The sequence below is a fragment of the Halichoerus grypus genome, chromosome 1 (assembly GCF_964656455.1).
Source record: "Halichoerus grypus chromosome 1, mHalGry1.hap1.1, whole genome shotgun sequence".
NCBI classification, from domain to species: Eukaryota; Metazoa; Chordata; class Mammalia; order Carnivora; family Phocidae; genus Halichoerus; species Halichoerus grypus.
This window is the reverse complement of record NC_135712.1, coordinates 80,488,029-80,506,007: the sequence shown is the minus strand read 5'-3', so window position 1 is coordinate 80,506,007 and position 17,979 is coordinate 80,488,029. Positions and strand designations below refer to the sequence as shown.

The 17,979-nt window shown below is 38.7% G+C and overlaps 1 protein-coding gene across 6 annotated transcripts in view; it reads left to right on the top strand.

Annotated features, from left to right (window-relative positions):
* VPS8 (VPS8 subunit of CORVET complex) overlaps window positions 1-17,979 on the top strand; it is a 346,107-nt gene that overhangs the window by 302,367 nt on the left and 25,761 nt on the right. For 4 of the 6 annotated variants that reach the window (XM_078068205.1, XM_078068209.1, XM_078068204.1 and 1 more), the window contains one exon: window positions 12,212-12,262. The exons of 1 other annotated variant lie outside the window; for it this stretch is intronic. In XM_078068205.1, coding sequence (XP_077924331.1) covers window positions 12,212-12,262 — 51 coding nt within the window. Of the gene's footprint in view, window positions 1-12,211; window positions 12,263-13,742; window positions 13,814-17,979 lie in introns of those variants that run through there. One more of the 6 variants, XM_078068211.1, reaches the window with a different exon arrangement.

The following is a 17,979-nucleotide window of genomic DNA, read 5'->3' as shown; positions in this document are numbered from 1 at the left end:
TTATTTTTGTTACTAAAACATTGTAAAAAGATCTAGTGGATTGGTAACACAAGAAGGAAAGAGAAAATGAAATTTATCAAGTATATGCTGTAGATGTGTTTATGCTAATCTTCACAATTTTACGAGGGTGATACGTTCCCTATTTTACAGCTGAAGGAACTCTGTGTAGCTCAGAGAAGGGAGGCCAGTGTTTGAACACAGTTTGTATAGGACCATCATCACCCCGAGGTTTCCTGCCTCTAGCCTTTTTTGTTTTTAGCATCTGGCTTTATTGAAACCTGGTAAGACTGATGTTTAAAATACATCCATACCATATTGGCTGTGCTAATTAAGATTTCTTACCATGTGTGAGCCATTCCATTTTTAATTATAAAAAATTTTAAAATGAAAATACTAATTTTGTATATGATGGCTTTTATTAAATTTTATTTCATGGAAGTTCTACTTTGGGGCACCTGGGTGGCTCAGTGGGTTAAGCATCTGCCTTCAGCTCAGGTCATGATCACAGGATCTTGGGATTGAGCCCCACATCAGGCTCCCTGCTCAGTGGGGAGTCTGCTTCTCCCTCTCCCTCTGCCCCTCCCCCACCCTTGTGCACACGCTCTCTCTCAAATAAATAAAATCTTTAAAAAAGAAAGAAAAAGAAAGTTCTCCTTTGTTCACTTAATTTCCTTTGAAAAAAATCTATCAACCGTGGTCATTAAGTTCCTAGCCAGTGCATGGAGGAAAACAAAATCAAGCTGAGATTGCCTATCAGCTCCCACTCGTTGCTCTCTACTCCCAGGAGATACTGAGTGCATTTGAACCTTCTCACTGCCTCTCTAACATGATCTTCAGTCAAATCGCTTTTTGTTTCATTCTTTTCCAAGACTTTTGATGATTTTTTCAGTTTCTGACTCCAGCTCAACAAGATGCAACAGTTACCCTCAAAACTGTGGTTTGGGTGGATGAGGCTTGTCTTCTTGCTGCTCCTTACCTCATTTCTGTTTTGCACGACTAGTCAGTATATATGTGTGTGTGTGTGTGTGTGTGTGTGTATATATATACACACACACACACACATATATGTATATATACACACACACATATATATGTATATATATATATACACAATAACTCTGACATATTAGTTGCCTCCCAACAGCATGTCTACACAGACATGATGGGAGATATTCCCCCAGAAAGCCTGCTCTCCTCTGGAATAACTACTTTTATTCCTTATGAGTGGGAAAAATGACTCAAGTTTCTTTCTTTCCGTATCTCCTCTCCTTGCCTCAGGTTTACAACAGCTCAATCTGAAATGTTTAGATCCATAAATAGATCTTGCAAGTCTATCTGATTCTCTAGTTTGCTTTCAGTACATATTACCCACAGATGAACTACACTGGAGAAATTAATTTCAATTGAAGTACTTATCATTCTACTGTATTTTCTCAACAAATGTTATTCCCATATACTATATAATATAATGTAATAGTTTTCTTGGATTATTAAATTTTCTTTGCTTACCCTTTATTTTTTTTTTTTTTTTAAAGATTTTATTTATTTATTTGAGAGAGAGAGAATGAGACAGAGAGAGCACATGAGAGGGGGGAGGGTCAGAGGGAGAAGCAGACTCCCTGCCGAGCAGGGAGCCCGATGCGGGACTCGATCCAGGGACTCCAGGATCATGACCTGAGCCGAAGGCAGTCGCTTAACCAACTGAGCCACCCAGACGCCCTGCTTACCCTTTATTAAATTTATGGTAGTGAATAACCATCTTCCTTGGCACTGATGAGCAAGAGAAGAAATTAACTTGCTATTCATTTTTAAAATGATTGTTGATCAACAGGCAACATGCTATAAATTCAAGGAAACATAATTGAAGATTTACTAGATTGTAGTTTTAACATTACATTATTAACGGGGCTTAGAATTCTTGAGAGCTGGTATTAAGCTAACACTTTTTTTTTTTTAGATTTATTTATTTTAGAGGGAGAACACGTGAGTGGGAGAAGGGGCAGAGGGTGAGGGAGAGAGAATCCTCAAGCAGACTCCACACTGAGCATGGAGCCCAATGTGGGGCTCGATCCCAGGACCCTGAGATCATGACTTCAGCCAAAATCGAGTCAGACACTCAACCGACTGAGCCACCCAGGTTACCCCTAAGTTAACACATTTTATGTGCCAGAAACATTCAAGTTGTTGTTCCTTTTAAAACTTAAAACAAGAGCATTTAGAGACTCATTAGAAAGTTTTATAACCTATTGCTTGATACCTTTACAGAGTTGGATAAATCATCTCTTGTTGGTAGAAAGGCATGTACATTAGTCAAATATCAAAGTTGGTTTTTTTTCCCCAATAAGAGGTAAATATCTGAGGAGAAGGGGATTGGAAATAAACATATAGCCACCTCCTCATCTTTTAATAATCAGAACAGGAAAGAAGTAAATGAAATAAGCTGATACTTTTCTTGGTACTTTGAGTTGGTTTTATTTCTTGATTTTTAGGGTTGTCTAAGAAAATGTTTTATCTTTTGGAGTACATTTATAAGTAATGTCAGAGGGAAGTATTTATAACTTCCAAGAAATTATTCAGTAAATGACATCTATTTGTGCTCACTGGTCATAGTTTTCTGTTAACCATTGTCCATTGCTTATTTAGTTTGGATTCCCACTGTAAATTAGAGATTTGGTTTAGAGGCTGTTTACTGAAACTGGCACACTGGTATTAATGCCTGTGTTCATTTGTCCATTTTTAAAGAATGTTAGTTCCCCGTTATAAACAAGTTAGATGAAAATTAAATGCTAAACAGTGAAATTTCAGTGTTTGGTGATAGCAGCATTTCTCAGAAGAATATCCTATAACTTAAATTTACAAGTTAAATGAGGGTTAATGTATCTTAGAAGTGCAGAGAGGTGATAAATGATCCTAATTTAAATGAATCTGTTTGAGGAGACTTTTGCCCATTTTCTAGTAATCCTGTTACTATACCCGAGTATTTAGTGATTCATTTGGGCCAAATGCTATATTCTTGGGACTAAGTATACATTATTGAGCAACCCCCCCCAAAACAGAAAATATACTTCCTACTATTATGTAGCTTAGCATGTAGGAAGAGAGCTAGACAATAACTAAATTGTAAACAAACTATATCAAATCTGTAATTCCAAATTGTGATAGGTTGTGAGTGCTCTCAGGGGGAAGAATAGAACATGGGAAGAATGGGAACAATAACATGAGGGGAACCTGCTCCAGAGGGTGGTCAGGGAATCTCCATTTCAGAGGTGGTATTTAAGCTAAGATCTGAAAGATAGAAAGGTACCAGCCATGTGAAGATGATCCACGCAAGAGAACAGTAAGCAGGAAGGCACTGAGGAGAGGAATGACTTGTTCGAGGAACTGAAAAAAGCTCAGTGGCTGGAACAGAGAAACTAAAGGGGAGCGTGGCAAGGAATGAGGTTGAAGAGGTAGGCAGGACCATGTCCTGAGGAGCCGGGAATGTCTGGTGAAGAGTTTACTTTTTACTCTTAAAGTAGTAGGCAGCATTGAAGGGTTTGTAACAGGGGACTGCTATGATCCATTTCCTCTGATTGTGGAAAGTGGATAGACAGCCACATCGCAATGAGCAGCTCCATGGTCACCGCTGCCGGCGCAGTTTAAAAAATCAGATGCTTCAAGTCTTAGAAATTGGCTCACTTCCCTTTGATCCAGAAAAGGCTTGTGTCCAGGAGACCAGAGGATAACAATAGTACCCAGAGAGTGTTTCTAGTCTTTATGTCGAGCTGAAGCCTTGATAGGAATGTGGGCAAATGTCATTTAAAAAATTCTATTGTTCAATGAAATGTGAAAAATGTTCAACTCTACCAGTGATCAAAGAAATACAATTAAAACAGCAATATGATGCCATTTTTTAAACTTAGTAAACTGGCAACTTTTTAAAAATACACAGTAAACTGTCCTACATTTCAAAATACATATGCATTTATATTGATAAGGATGTGAAGAGACAGACACTTTATGCATTACCAGTGGGAGTGCCTATTGCTACAGGTCTGCAATCCCTTATCCAAATCCCTCTGACCAGATAGGTTTCAGAATTGAGAATTTTTTTTGATTTTAGATTTCATTTTAGAAGGTAATATAGGGACTTCAACTTCTGACAGGATTCATTTGGAGTTTCTCGGGGGAACATGGACAACATATATAAAACTGTGGTTCTCAAGACAGTGGACATCAAGCAGTGAGGGAGTGTGACTCCTGAGAGATGAGAAACAAATAATGTAAGCCCTAGGTTTGTCCCTAGTGTACTGCCGGGAGAAAGTTTCCATGCCCTGGCACAGGGAGGGGAAACCGAGGCAGAGCTCACCAGTCTCTCAGAGTTGAGGAGACAGAGCTGGAGTCCAGGGGAGCAAGGTGGCTAAAGTTTACAGAACAGAGTACGGACAGGAGAGAGTTGCTCCGAGATCTGCAGAAGACAACTTTCAGTATTAAGTTTTGTCCACTGTGTGAGGAAATACTGGAAGCCAGAAGAAGAACCACACAAAAGGATTAGAGTAGCAGTGCCCCCAGATTCACACAGAGCCAGGAGTAATGCCAGCCGGGGGCACTGCATACATACTTCACAGGGCAGCACTGACTACTAAGTCCTGTCTGAACCTTAGTATTGATGAAAAGTTAACCCTAGACTAATCGCAGCTTTGATCCCACCTAACAAAGCTTAAACACAAAACCTAAAAAAAGATCAAATTATTTCCAAGTATTTTTTTTTTTTAAGTTTTATTTTTTTGTAGTAATCTGTATATCCAACATGGGGTTTGAACTCACGATCCTGAGATGAGGAGTCACATGCTCTCCTGGCTGAGCCAGCCAGGCGCCCCAAATGATTTTCAAGTATTTTAACCACACCCCAGAACAAAGTTCAAGAATATGTTAAGGATTACGAAAGTATTTTACCCAACAAGGTGAAATTCACAATGTCTGGCATTTGATCAAGAAAGCAGGAAAAATGCAAGTCATAAAGAGGAGAAGAAAATCAACTATATGACATTCTGGAGAAGGCAAAACTATAGAGGCAGTAAAAACATCAGTGGTTGCCAAGAGCTAGCAGGGGAAAGGGGTGAATAAATGGAACACAGAGACTTTTCGGGCAATACTGTAGTGGTGGACATATATCATGACACACTTGTCCAAACCCATAGAAGGCACAACACCAAAAGTGAACCCTAATGTAAACTGTGGACTTTGGGAGATAATGATGTGTCAGTGTAATGTGTCATCAATTATAGCAAATATAGCCTTCTGATGGGGAATGTGGATAACGGGGGAGGCTGTGCATGGGTGGAAGCATAGGAGGTATGCAGTATTTCTGTACCTTCCTCTCAGTTTTGCTACGAACCTGAAGCTGCTCTAAAAAATTGTCTTTAAAAAAAGCAATCCATTGATCGCTTCTCGGCCTTTTGGCTAAGATCAAGTGTAAAAAAAGCAATCCATTGAAACAGACCCAGAAATAGCACAGATGATAGAATGAGTAAACAAGAACATTAAAAGTTATTATAATTGTATTCCATGTGTTCAAGAAGCTAGAGGCAAGACTGGACATGTTCGATAGAGATGGGAAAGTTATCAAGTCAGTAAAACATCTAAAGATTAAAACTCCAGTGTCTGAGTTGAGCACAGTGGATAGGATTAACAGCATAATGGATATTGCAGAAGAAACAATTGGTGAACTTGAATATACAGCACAGCAATTATCCCAAATCAAATACAGAAAGAAAGACTGGAAAGAAATGAATAGAGCACCAGTGACTATGGAACAACTTCAGGTAGCAAAATACTCCTGTAATTGGAGTCCTGGACGAAGTAGGGGTAGGGATCATACAGAAAAAGTATTTGAAGAAATGTAATACAGAAGAGTTCCAATTCTAGTAATGGCAGGGTAACCTGTATTGGACAGCCTTTCTGCTAAACAATTATAAGCTCTAAACAAAATTTGAAAAATTTGTTTAGAGAGCAAGCAGAAGTTTCTGATGGCTGACTTCTCAAAAAAAAAAACAAAACACAATAAAATGGCAACTTTGAAGTGCTAGAAGAAAGGTAATATGGTACATATTGTTACTACAGAACATTCCCAATGAGGTCTAGGGCAGCATCCCATAATATGTGGGATAAATAAAGACTAATTATTAGCCTTACTTCACTTCAGGTCAGGTTTTGCTGTCAGTGCCAAAAGTTTAAAAAAATACATTTTTTTGTTTCAGTGTTTCTGGGATTTCAGAATTATAGGAAAAGGGGTGTGGATCCATCTTCCTTGTCAGGAGAAAAATTGGCAATATGTATTTTTAAATTTCCTACACCCTTTGAAGCAGGGACTTATATGTGCAATCGAAATAACACATCAAGAGTGTGTGTAGCAAGTATTATATGCAAGATGTTTATGACAGCATTTTTTAATAAAAAAAGATTTGAAAACAACCCAAATGCCCCAGTAAACTTCCAATAGTTGGTGAAAATAGTCACAGTATATTTATGCAATAAAGGGACTGCTTAATAGAAAAATCATGTTATGGAAGAATACGGATGTGAAATAAACATTTTCAACAGGTAACATGGAAAGATCACAAAAACGGTGTGATTCCAAATGTTAGTAGTAGTTACTGCTGTGCAATCAGATTGTGATTTTTATTTCCTTTGTTTTGCCTTTTAGTATTTTCTAAATTTCTGTTTGTGAACATATGTTCCTTTTGTAATCAGAACAGTCAAGGTGATAAGGAAGGTATTCTTACTGCTATTAAACTTCAGATCAAATTGCTTCTCTAAGTCAGAAATCATTAACAAAGATCACAAGAGTTTAGCATTATTAAGGCCATAGCTTAATAGATCATCCATATCCCCAGATCTAGTGTGTGCACACCTGCATTTAAAGTGTCTCTTTCAAGCTGCATTACCTGAGGCATTTCCAGAAGGAATCTCGTTAAATGAAAAATAAGACTTTTCATGAGTGATGCTGAACCATTTCTGTTGCCACTTCAAACACTCTCTAACTTAATCTCCAGAGAACAGCTCTCTCAGATAAATTGTCCAGCATCACATCTAGTTCTTGGCTTGTTTTTAAAAATCTGCAGATTCTTTCATGAGGTCATTTTTTAAGCTTAAATATCTACTTTGCTTTGAAAATCTATTTTCTCCCTTTTCAAAAAGAGCATACCAGGAGTTAAAATTGGATCATGTTTAGCAAGCTACATCATACATCTGGAGTGAATTCCAGAGTATTAATGTCATGGTATGTTAAAGCAAAGACTGTCAAGTCTAATTTTTGCAGACCTGCTAAAACCGAAAGGACAATCTGAGCAGCCAGCAGTTCTGACCCCTGAGCTGAGGTATGTTTTCTAAAGTTATTCTGAAAGTCAGAGGGGAAAGGCAAAAAAAAAAAAAAAAAAACCCAAAAAACAAAACAAAACAACTACAACATGGTCTTTTTTGAATAGCTTGATGCCCCAGTGATAGGAAATGTGTTCATCATCTGTACTGGAGGCTCTTAGAATTAGACTGTCAGAATCGAAGGAGCTGGAGAACTTGAATCCAGTTGCTTGCCTAATACTTATACCTCTGCTACATCATCCTAGACTGATCCTGTCTACTGTCTGTTGGGCTGCTTGCAGTAAGGATTGTATTTTTCCTTGTAAACTAACAAGTTGCTATTCCAATTTCAGATACTAATCCCTGTGTACTTCATATTTGCTAGAATTCATTGCTGACACCATGTGGACTTGGAGTTTTCTTTATGAGACAATTAGATAAGATTCAATTTCTTTAATAAATATAGGGTTATTCATATTTCCTGTTTCATCTTGGGTCCATCTTTGTAAGTTACTTTTCAAGGAATGTGTCCTTTTAATTTGTCACATGTGGGGTGCCTGGGTGGCTCAGTCTGTTAAGTGTCCGACTCTTGATTTCTCCTCAGGTCATCATCTCAGGGTCTTGAGATCAGGACACCACAGATCCACTGTGTGTGGAGCCTACTTAAGATTCTCTCTCTTCCTCCTCCTCTGCCCCTCTCCCCCTAAAAAAATTGTCAAATTTATTGGCATAAAATTGTTCATAATAGCCTCTTTTAAATGTAAGTATTGCAGTATGTAGTAATATCTTTCATTGCTGATATTATTGGTTTATATTCTCTTGATCAATCTAAATAAATTTATCAGTCATTGATATTTTCAAAGAACCAACTTTTGGCTTTGTTAATTTTCTCTAGTGTTTGTTTGATTTCTGTTGATTGATTTCTGCTCCTTCCTTCCTTCCTTCTACTTAGATTTTACTTTGATTTTCTTTTTCTAGCTTGTTAAATTGGAAGCATAGGTCCTTCATTTTAAACCTTTCTTATTCTCCAGTGTAGTATAAAAAGCTGTAAATTTATTCCTCTAAGCACTGTTTTAGCTGCATGCTACGAATCTCTTTAAATGCTTTATTAAGGTATAACTGATATTAAATAAATTTACATGTACAAAAGTATACAAATAAGACATGTATATATCCTTGAATCCATCACTATAATCAAGGTACTGACCCTCTCACTGCTAAAAACTTAGTTTCTCCCATCTGTTCCCCGGGAACAACCAATTGGCTTTCTGTTAGAATAATTTGTATTTTCTAGAATTTTAGATAAATGGAACCATCAACTAAGTTCTTCTTTCACTTAGCATAATTATTTAAGATTCCTCCATGTTGTTATAAGAGTTCATTTCTTCTTACTGCTGAGTAGTATTGCAATTTAATGCATATACCATGATTTGTTTATGATATCACCTGTTGATGATAGGTGTTTCTGGCTGTCCAGTTTCTGGCTGTTACAGATGAAGCTGTTCTGAAGATTTGTGTACACGTCTTTGTATGGACATATACTTTCATTTCTCTTGGGTAAATACCTTTGGAATGGAATGGTTGACGAATATGGCAAATATGTGCTTATCATCTTAAGAAGCTACCAAACTGCTTTCCAAAGTGGTCATACCATTTTAGTTTCCTACCAGCATTGTATGAGGGTTCCAGTTCCTCCACATCCTTGGTACAGACTTTTTAGTTTCGGCTACTCTAGTAGGTGTGTAATGGTATCTCATTGTGTTTTTAATTTGCATTTTGTGAATGACTAATGATGTTGAGCATGTCCATACACCTTTACAGAAATGTCCAAGTCCTTTGCTCATGTTTTTGATCAGGTTGTTTGTGTTTTTTTTGTTGGTGGTTGAATTTTAAGAGATCTCTGTATATTCTGGATATTAATTCCTTATTTTGGATATTTATCCCATATCATTTGCAAATATTTTCTTCCATTTGATGAGTTGCCTTTTTATTATACTTATGTATTTGGTATACAAAAGTTTTTAATTTTGATGAGTCCAGTTTGTCTATTTTTTTGTTAATTGTTGCTTGTGCGTTTGGTGTCATCTTTAAGAAATCTTTGCTAAATCCAAAGTCATGAAACTTTTCCCTGTGTTTCCTTCTAAAGAAGAGTTTTATCGTTTTAGTTTTTGCATTTAGGTTTTTGATCCACATTGAATTAGTTTTCATATATGGTGTGAGGTAAAAGTCTAACTTCATTCTTTTGCATATGGATATCTAGTTTTCTAGCACCATGTGTTGAAAAGACTGTTCTTTCTCCCATTGAATGGTCTTGGTACCCTTGTCAAAAATCATTTGACCTTATATGTGAAGATTTATTTCTGGTCTCTCTATTTCATTGGTCTACATATCTGTCTTTGTCCCAGTAGCACAATTTTGATTACTGTAGCTTTGTAGTAAGTTTAGAAATTAGGAAGTGTGAGACCTCCAACTTTTGTCTTTTTCAAGATTGTTTTGGCTATTTAGGGTCCCATGAGGTTCCCTATGAATTTTAGAATGGATTTTTCTGTATCTTCTACAATGCCACTGGGATTTTGATAGGGATTGCCTTGAATTTATAGATTGCTTTGGATAGTGTGAACATCGTAACAATTAAGTCTTACAATCCAGGAATACAAGATGTTTTCTTTTTGTCTTTGCCTCCTTGGCTCAGTTTATTCCTAAGTATTTTATTCATTTTGATGCTATGGTAAATGGAATTATTTTCTTAATTTCTTTTTCAGATTGTTCATTGTTAGTGTACAGAAACACTGATTTTTTGTGTGCTGATTTTGTAGCCTGCTACTTTATTTAATTTGTTTATTCTGACTGTTACTTTTGTGGACTCTGTAGAGTTTTCTACATAAAACCTGTCATCTGAAAATATAGTTTTACTTTTTCCCTTTCCAATTTGAACGGCCTTTATTTCTTTTTCTTGCCCAATTGCCCTGGCTAAAATTTCTAATACTATGTTCAGTAGAAGTGGTGAAAGCAAGCATTCTTGTTTCTAATCTCAGAGGAAAAGCTTTCAGTTTTCATCACTGAGTGTGATGTTAGCTGTGGGTTTTTTTATACACGGCCTTTATCGTGTTGAGGTAGTTTCCTTCTAATCCTAGTATTGAGTGTTTTTATCATAAAAAGGCAAAGAATTTCTGCATTGACTGAGATGATCGTATAGTTTATTTTTCCTTAATTCCTTAATGTGGATATCACACTTACTGATTTGTATTTGTTGAAGCATCTTTGCATCCCAGGGATAAATCCCACTTGATAATGGTGTGTGATCCTTTTAATATGCTGTTGAATTCAGTTCGCTAGTATTTTGTTGAGGATTTTCCATCTTTGTTCATCAGGGATATTGGCCTGTAATTTTCTTTTCTTGTAGTGTCCTTGTCTGGCTTTGATATCAGGGTAATGCTGACCTCCTACAATGAGGTTGGAAGTGTTCCCTTCTCTTCAATTTTTTGGGAGAGTTTGAGAAGGATTGGTGTTGATTCTTTGAATGTTTGGTAGAATTCACCAATGAAGTTATCTGGACCTGCACTTTTCTTTGTTGGGAGGTTTTTGATTACTGAATCAATCTTCTTACTAGTTGTTGGCTATTCAGATTTTCTCTTTCTTCATGATTCGTTCTTGGTAGGTTGTGTGTTTCTAGGATCTAATTTCCTTTTGATTTCTTCTTTGACCCGTGGGTTATTTGAAAATGTAACTTACTTCCTAAGTATTTGGGAATTTTTTAAAGATCTTTCTTTTTACTGAGTCTAAGTTACTTCTAGTGTTATCAGAGAACCTTCTTTAGTATGACTTGGATCCGTTTAAATTTACTGAGGATTATTTTATTGACGGGAAATAGTCTGTGTGGTGGTCCATGTGTACCTGAAAAGAAAGTGTATTCTGCTTTTGCTGGGTGGAGTGTTCTATAAATGTCCAACCGATCTAGTTAGTTAATTGTGTGCTGTAAGTCTTCTAAATCCTTTCTAAATATCTGCCTACCTCTTCAATATATTGAGAAAGAATGGCATGGAAATCTCTGACTATAAAATCTTTTTCTCCTTTCAATTCTATCAATTTTTATTTTATGTATTTTTAAAGCTATTAGATGCATTGATATCTAGGATTGTTATGTCCTCCCGATGAATTGACCACTTTATTATTATGAAATGGTCTTCTTTATCCCTGGTATTAGTCCTTGCTCTGAAATCTAGTGCTAGCAGGGTATATCTTTGCAAGCCTTTTGCTTGTAACATATTTGTGCCTTTACATTTAAAATATGGGTTTTGCATGTAACATGTAGTTGAATCTTGCTCTTTTTTTCTGATCTGACAGTCTCTTTCAAACCTCACATATTTCAGGATACCCCTATACCATCAGTCCTCTCTTCCTTGAGCTAAACATCCTTTTATTATGGTTTGGCTGATACTTTTTCTAAATCTTTGGCTATTTTATCAAATTCTTTTGTGCATGTCTTGCTTAAAAGGCTGTTATGTCACAAAGGTTACTTTGAGTTGGCCTCTGTAAGAAATGCTGACCATTGCATATTGCATCAGTTGATTAACGTTGTCAACAAAGATCTGTATCTATTTGGTTCCTCACCATTTGGTTAAAACCAGTCTCGGCCATCTGTTCTACTTTACTTACCCTAATCATATTTTTATCTTGGCTAACTACTGACTTTTGATCTCCAGAAAAGTTTCAAAGGGACTTAACAACAACAACAAAAAATCTATCGTTGTTGCTCTGAAAATGTCTGTTTTATCTCAGTTATACCAATTCTAGTTGAGTTATTTTGAGTGTGGGTCAAATAAAACTAGATTATAACTAAAAGGATATTAAAGTGTTTGCCTTCTTTTTCTAGGTAAAAATGTCTCCTTCTTGTCATCCATCCAAAGGAGATTCTACTGTTAAGGTGAGTTTTTTAAAATTTATTATGCTTTTATTTTAATTCCAGTATAGTTAACATACAGTTATATTAGTTTCAGGTGTACCATATAGTGATTCAGCACTTCCATACATCACCCAGTGCTCATCATGACCAGTGCACTCCTTAATCCCCATCGCCTATTTTACCCATCCCCCTTCCTCCTCCCCTCTGGTAACCATCAGTTCTTTCTCTATAGTTCAGAGTCTGTTTCTTTCTCTTTTTTTGCCCTCTGCTCATTTCTAGAAGATGGTGAGTTTTAAAGGCACAAATCCACCTTCCTCCTTCTGTGTGTTTATTATCCTCTCTTGAACAACTTTTTCAAAATGACAATGATTTTTAATCATCTCAGTGCTGTCAAAGGTTCTTTCTGATTGGATACCTTAATGACATATCACCAGAATTCCTTAGCTCTTCCAGGAAGCCAAATGGGGGGTTGGGCCTGGCATCAGTCTCCTGGCAACTAAGAACTTTCATTGTTCTAGAATTCCCATTCTCTTTACCAGGCAGGTATCCTGATCAGTGAGTGGTAGCAGATAAAAGATATTCTGAGGAGGATAGTCTAAGGTATTCTTTCCCTACTAATATGCTTCCCCTCCAGATAGCTGTGCCAAAGAAAACTGGCCCGAGATACTAGCATTTCATACTGCATAAGCAAGTGCTCCATAAATCCTTGTGGGATGGAACTCTTACCTGTGCCACTCCAATCCCTGACTGGAAACTTTGTAGCACAGAAAGGGTGTGAGTCTTTCAATTGAGTGATTCTCAGATGGTGTCGCGAGAACCAGGCCTAAAATCCTCTTCTGTATACAGCTGCAACAGTGCAGTTGAAATGTGGTAAACAAGCTGACATTTTTTTACTGTTTCCTTTTACCACTTTTATTTTGCTGACAATAAGTGTCCCTGGATGTAGGTTTTCTTTCCTTGCCCTTTTTATAACTTCAGCCAGCATCCATGTCAGTGAAGAATTGTAGAACAAAAATAACAACTCGCTGGCTCTGTGACCTGACAGCAGGTTCTAGCTTCAGAGCCGTGTGCCAAAACTGGGTCCCTTTTCTCCGCCTGTAGGATCCCCTGAGACGTTTTTAAAAGAAAAAAAGAATGAAAACAAAATATGTTATCCAAAAAGCCCTATTCCATGCTGCCCAGGAAACTCTCTTCCATTTTTGTGGGGACCACAAGGGCAGGCAGACTGAGACGATTGCTGCCGCCTGGAGCCACCACGCCGTGACCTTAGCAGCGGGGAGGGCTTGAGTCACCTGGTCTCGCTCCGTAAACAGATGAGGAAATTGGAATCCAGAGGGCCGTTTTTTTGCCTAAGCTTTCAAGTGTTAGCTATGGGACAAGCTTCTAAAGTAGAGGTTAAAAACGTGCTTTCGATTCAACCAAACATGGGTTCAAAGATTGACTCTCACTTATTTATCTAAATAACTTTCTTTCTTTCTTTTTTTTTTTTTTTTTTTTTAAGAGATGGGGGATGCAGAGGAAGAAGGAGAGAGAGAATCTTTAGCAGGCTCCACACCCATCATGGAGCCCAATGCAGGGCTTGATCTCACAACCCTGAGGTCTTTTTTTTTTTTTTTTTATTCATTTGAGACACAGAGATAACAGAGAGAGAGCATGAGCAGGGAGAGAGGCAGAGGGAGAGGGAGAAGTAGGCTCCCTGCTGAGCCAGGAGCCCGATGTGGGGCTCAATCCCAGGATCTTGGGATCATGACCTGAGCTGAAGGCAGATGCTTAACCGACTGAGCCACCCAGGCGCCCCAACCCTGAGGTCTTGACCCAAGCCAAAATCAAGAGTCAGACACTTAACTGACTGAGCTATCCAGGCGCCCCTAGTAGAATAATTCTCTTAGTCAGCCTTTCTGCTTCCTCTGCTGTAAATGATGGTGCTACCTCTCAGAAGTATCCTGAAGAGTAAATGAGATACTATTTAAGGGCCTAACACTGTGTTTGACACACAGTAAGTCCTTGGTAAATTATTGACACGTAGTAGGGACTCAGGTATTACTGAAACTGGTGTTAAAACACAAATCCCCCAATCCTAGTTAGATGTCCTGTCACTTTATTACTGCTACTTTGTATTGTCCATTCAGCAGGTATTTCTGTATGTAGATACTGAGCTAAGCAAGGGACTACAGAGATGAAAAACACAGTCTTTGTTCTCAAGGACCTCAGCACTTATTGGGGAAGGTAGCCATGTAAACTGACAATGACCATACAGCGTGACACATGCCATGGAAGGTGCACAGGGAGCAGAGAGGAGAGGCTGTGTGGGATGACTAAGCAGATTTAATACAACTCATATGTTCCTATGGTGAAAAGCCCAATGAAGAAGTTTGAGAAAAGCTTTGTTACTACATTATAAATAAAGCAAATCCTGCCATACTTAAAGATGTTTAAATACTCATTTAGAAATAGCTTCATGTAACCTATTTGTTAAACTTGGTAATGGCCTAGCTGTCTGTCATTTTAGGTGTCATAAGTAGGATTCTCTTACTCCTGTAATCAGCATCAGACAAACAGAAACTTCCAAAGCCAGTGACTGGACACAGGTGGCCCCAGGTGGCATTCCTAAGTGATCAGGTACAGACTTACTCACTGTCCATGCAAGAATTGGGGCTATTTCTAAAATATTTTATCCAGATATATCTTGGATACATTTTATTTTAGCAATGAGAGCCCATCTTTCATATCTACCATTCTGATTAACAGACATTAATTTCACCAATGGAAAAATTTCTGGGTTTTTTGAGCTAATGAGCAAAATCTTAGGTTTTGGTCAATAATGAACAGTCAAAGAACTTTGAGTAGCTGCTTTTGGGAATTCATATTAGCTAGCAGTCTCTGAAATATGGATTCTTGGTTAGGACCGCTGACTGTCCCTAAGTTGAAGCTTAAACTAAATAGCACATACTTAATATCACACTGTTATGATGTCTAGAATAACTTTAAAATACGTATTGAAACAGGTTCCTCTCCCAGACTGAGTGGTCAGGGAAGGCTTCTCAAAGAAGATAAAGCTTGATCTAGTGTTGAAGCACAAGGGAAAGGGTATTCCAGGTAGACATGGGTGAGTACAGGACACCTCAGAAATGGAGATGGTTCTGTATGTCTTAAATATGGGAGCATGCAGAGGCTTGGTGAAATGAATGGGAATTCATATCACAAAAGAGCACTACTTTGTGAAGTTTGCTTTTTATCTTGAGGATAAGGGTTTCTGTCAAAGGTGAGATTAAAGGCAGAAAGATCGATCAGAAGAATAGACAGTGTCCAGGCAAGAAAAAGGTCCTGAGGCTGTGCTGTATTAACGGAATGAGGAGATAAGGTAGATTCAAGTCTTACTTTTTCTCCCCCAAAACTCTTTCTGACACCTTAAGTGTGAGCCAGGTGTCCTTCCCGTTTGGGGCTCTCTCATAGCACCCTGAACTAGTCCCCACCTACCGACATGTTTACCGGGCTCTGCTGACCTTGCCTCATTACTTCTGTGTCTGCCCCGTCGGAGACTGCCTGCCTCGGGACGGCACACCAGCGTGTCCGACTTGTTTGCTCTCGTATCCCTAAGTGTAGAACCAAGTAGGCAGTCGGTAGTTGTCGAGTGAAGGAGAGATACGTGAAAGAGATTCCACAGGATTCATAGCTGTTTACGGGAAGTGAGGGGGGAAAAAGAAGTTTCTGGGCCTGAATAAAGAGAGAAAGAACAAATGAAACCTCATTGCTGTCTCAGGCTTATAATCCCAGTGTGGTCAGTCCCTTGCTGTTTGAGCGGTGTCAGCAGTATTCTGAGTGAGACCAGTGTGAAACTGAGCACCTAACTGGTACTTCCCTAGTTGTATATGTGGTTTTGTGTGTCTGTTTGTGTGTTTGTGCGTACATATATATGGACATCTACACGTATATTCTAGGTATCATCCTGGAGCTACGTTGTCAAAGTTGCACTGACAGATGGAGGCCCCAGCAGTGTCTGTTGAACAACTGACTGCCAAAATGACGTGTAGGAAACACGAAGGAGCAGTAGTGTTCTTGATTTGAGCCAGAGATTCTCTGTTGACCAATAACCGAAGAAGGTGCTTGGTGACTGTGTTGTCCGTATTGGCTCTGGCAAGAGCTGGACGGAAGTACTGAGAACAGAAGCCACTTTCTGTAGGGTTCTGCTTAACTTCCCGGGATAGCTGTCCCCTGTAGCAGTCGCTCTTCCACTCTGCTGCCACCTGTCAGAATCTAGCAGATTTTATGAGCATGTGTACACAACTCTTCGCAACACAAGCATTTTGCCTTTTAGATAGTCTTTTAGAAAGCTCTGGATTAGAAATACTGTATATTATATATGTGTGGCATATAAAATTTGTGTGTAATATTTATCTTACGTATATAAAATTTCTTCTTAAGTGGCTCTGATAACTTCAGTAAAGTTAGAAGATACACATGCTTCTCTAGGGCTTCTTCAGTGTTTGATTATGCATGGCCGGAAATTTAAAAATCAGGAAGCATTTTGCTAAGATAAAAATTCCTGTAAAAGTCCCTTGCAATTAACTCACTAGAATAGATTAAAACTGGAGGTGTTGATAACGTTGGAGGTGACAGATGATTTGAGAGAGTTAGTTGAGGGCAGCGTCAGAAACCACTCAGCTTTGACACGTCTTTTCTCGACTACTGAAGAAACACCGACGAGGAGCTTGCAAGGTTGGGATTTTTACATGCATGGTAACCAGGGAAAGCAATTTTGTCTTACATCTCAATCACAAAAGCTAGTTATACTCCCCGAGCCGTCCCCTGTTTTAGATGGGCTTCCTCTGCTGGTGTGTTTGCAGAAGCCTGAGGAGTCAGGAGCTCTGGTTAAAGAGTATCCTCAGGCTGGTAAAACCCACTGGAAGAGTCCACAGTTGAAGGTCTTCCAGAGTGACTTCTTCAGCTAGGGACAAGGTACTGGGAGAGGTAGAGTGGAAAGGCTTTCTCATAAGTCTGGGGTAAAGTCAGTGAATATTCCACATGCTTCCAGATGCCAGGTCTGGGAAGGACCAAGGTCAGTGAAATACAGTTCTTGCTGTCAGCACATTTCCAAGTGAGTAGTGACTGAACTGTTGGATTTAATAGCCAAACCTCCCAGAGATTGATGAGCAGTTCCTTAAGTATTCAAGTGTATTACAAGAATTTGGAGCAGTTTTTTGTTTGTTTTGTCCAAGTGTTCTGGTGAGGTAAAATTTTTAGAGTCCGTTCCCAGTCTTGCCACTCATGTCCGGAATGTAGACGACTGCACTCACTCATGATTTTTACTGAATCATTGGCGGGGAGAGGAGGGAACTGGGGGGCGGTATTTTTAAGGGGAAAAGCCTCACAGAGCCACAGTTTCCAGAACAACAGAAAAAGCTGGCTGCAGTGTCTCTGCTGACTGGCCCCTCACGAACAGAAAGTGACAGCCCTTGACGGATGTATGCTGCCTCTCTCCCTGTTTTCTTAGTAGGACTTAGATCCAAAGGTGACTTCCATGCCTCTGTTGATTTAAACAAACAAACAAAAAGAAACCAAGGACAGGATTTAGTGTTTGTTTTTGCATAGACAGGGTGGAAGATCCCCACAGGCCAGGTGCCTTTTTATGCTGACGTGAAGTAGCTGGGGTGCGGTTACCTCCAGGCAGCTGAAAGATCTGGAAGGAAGCATAGGCATTCTTTGCAGTTCAGAGGACAGAACTGGTGCTGGTGGGTAGC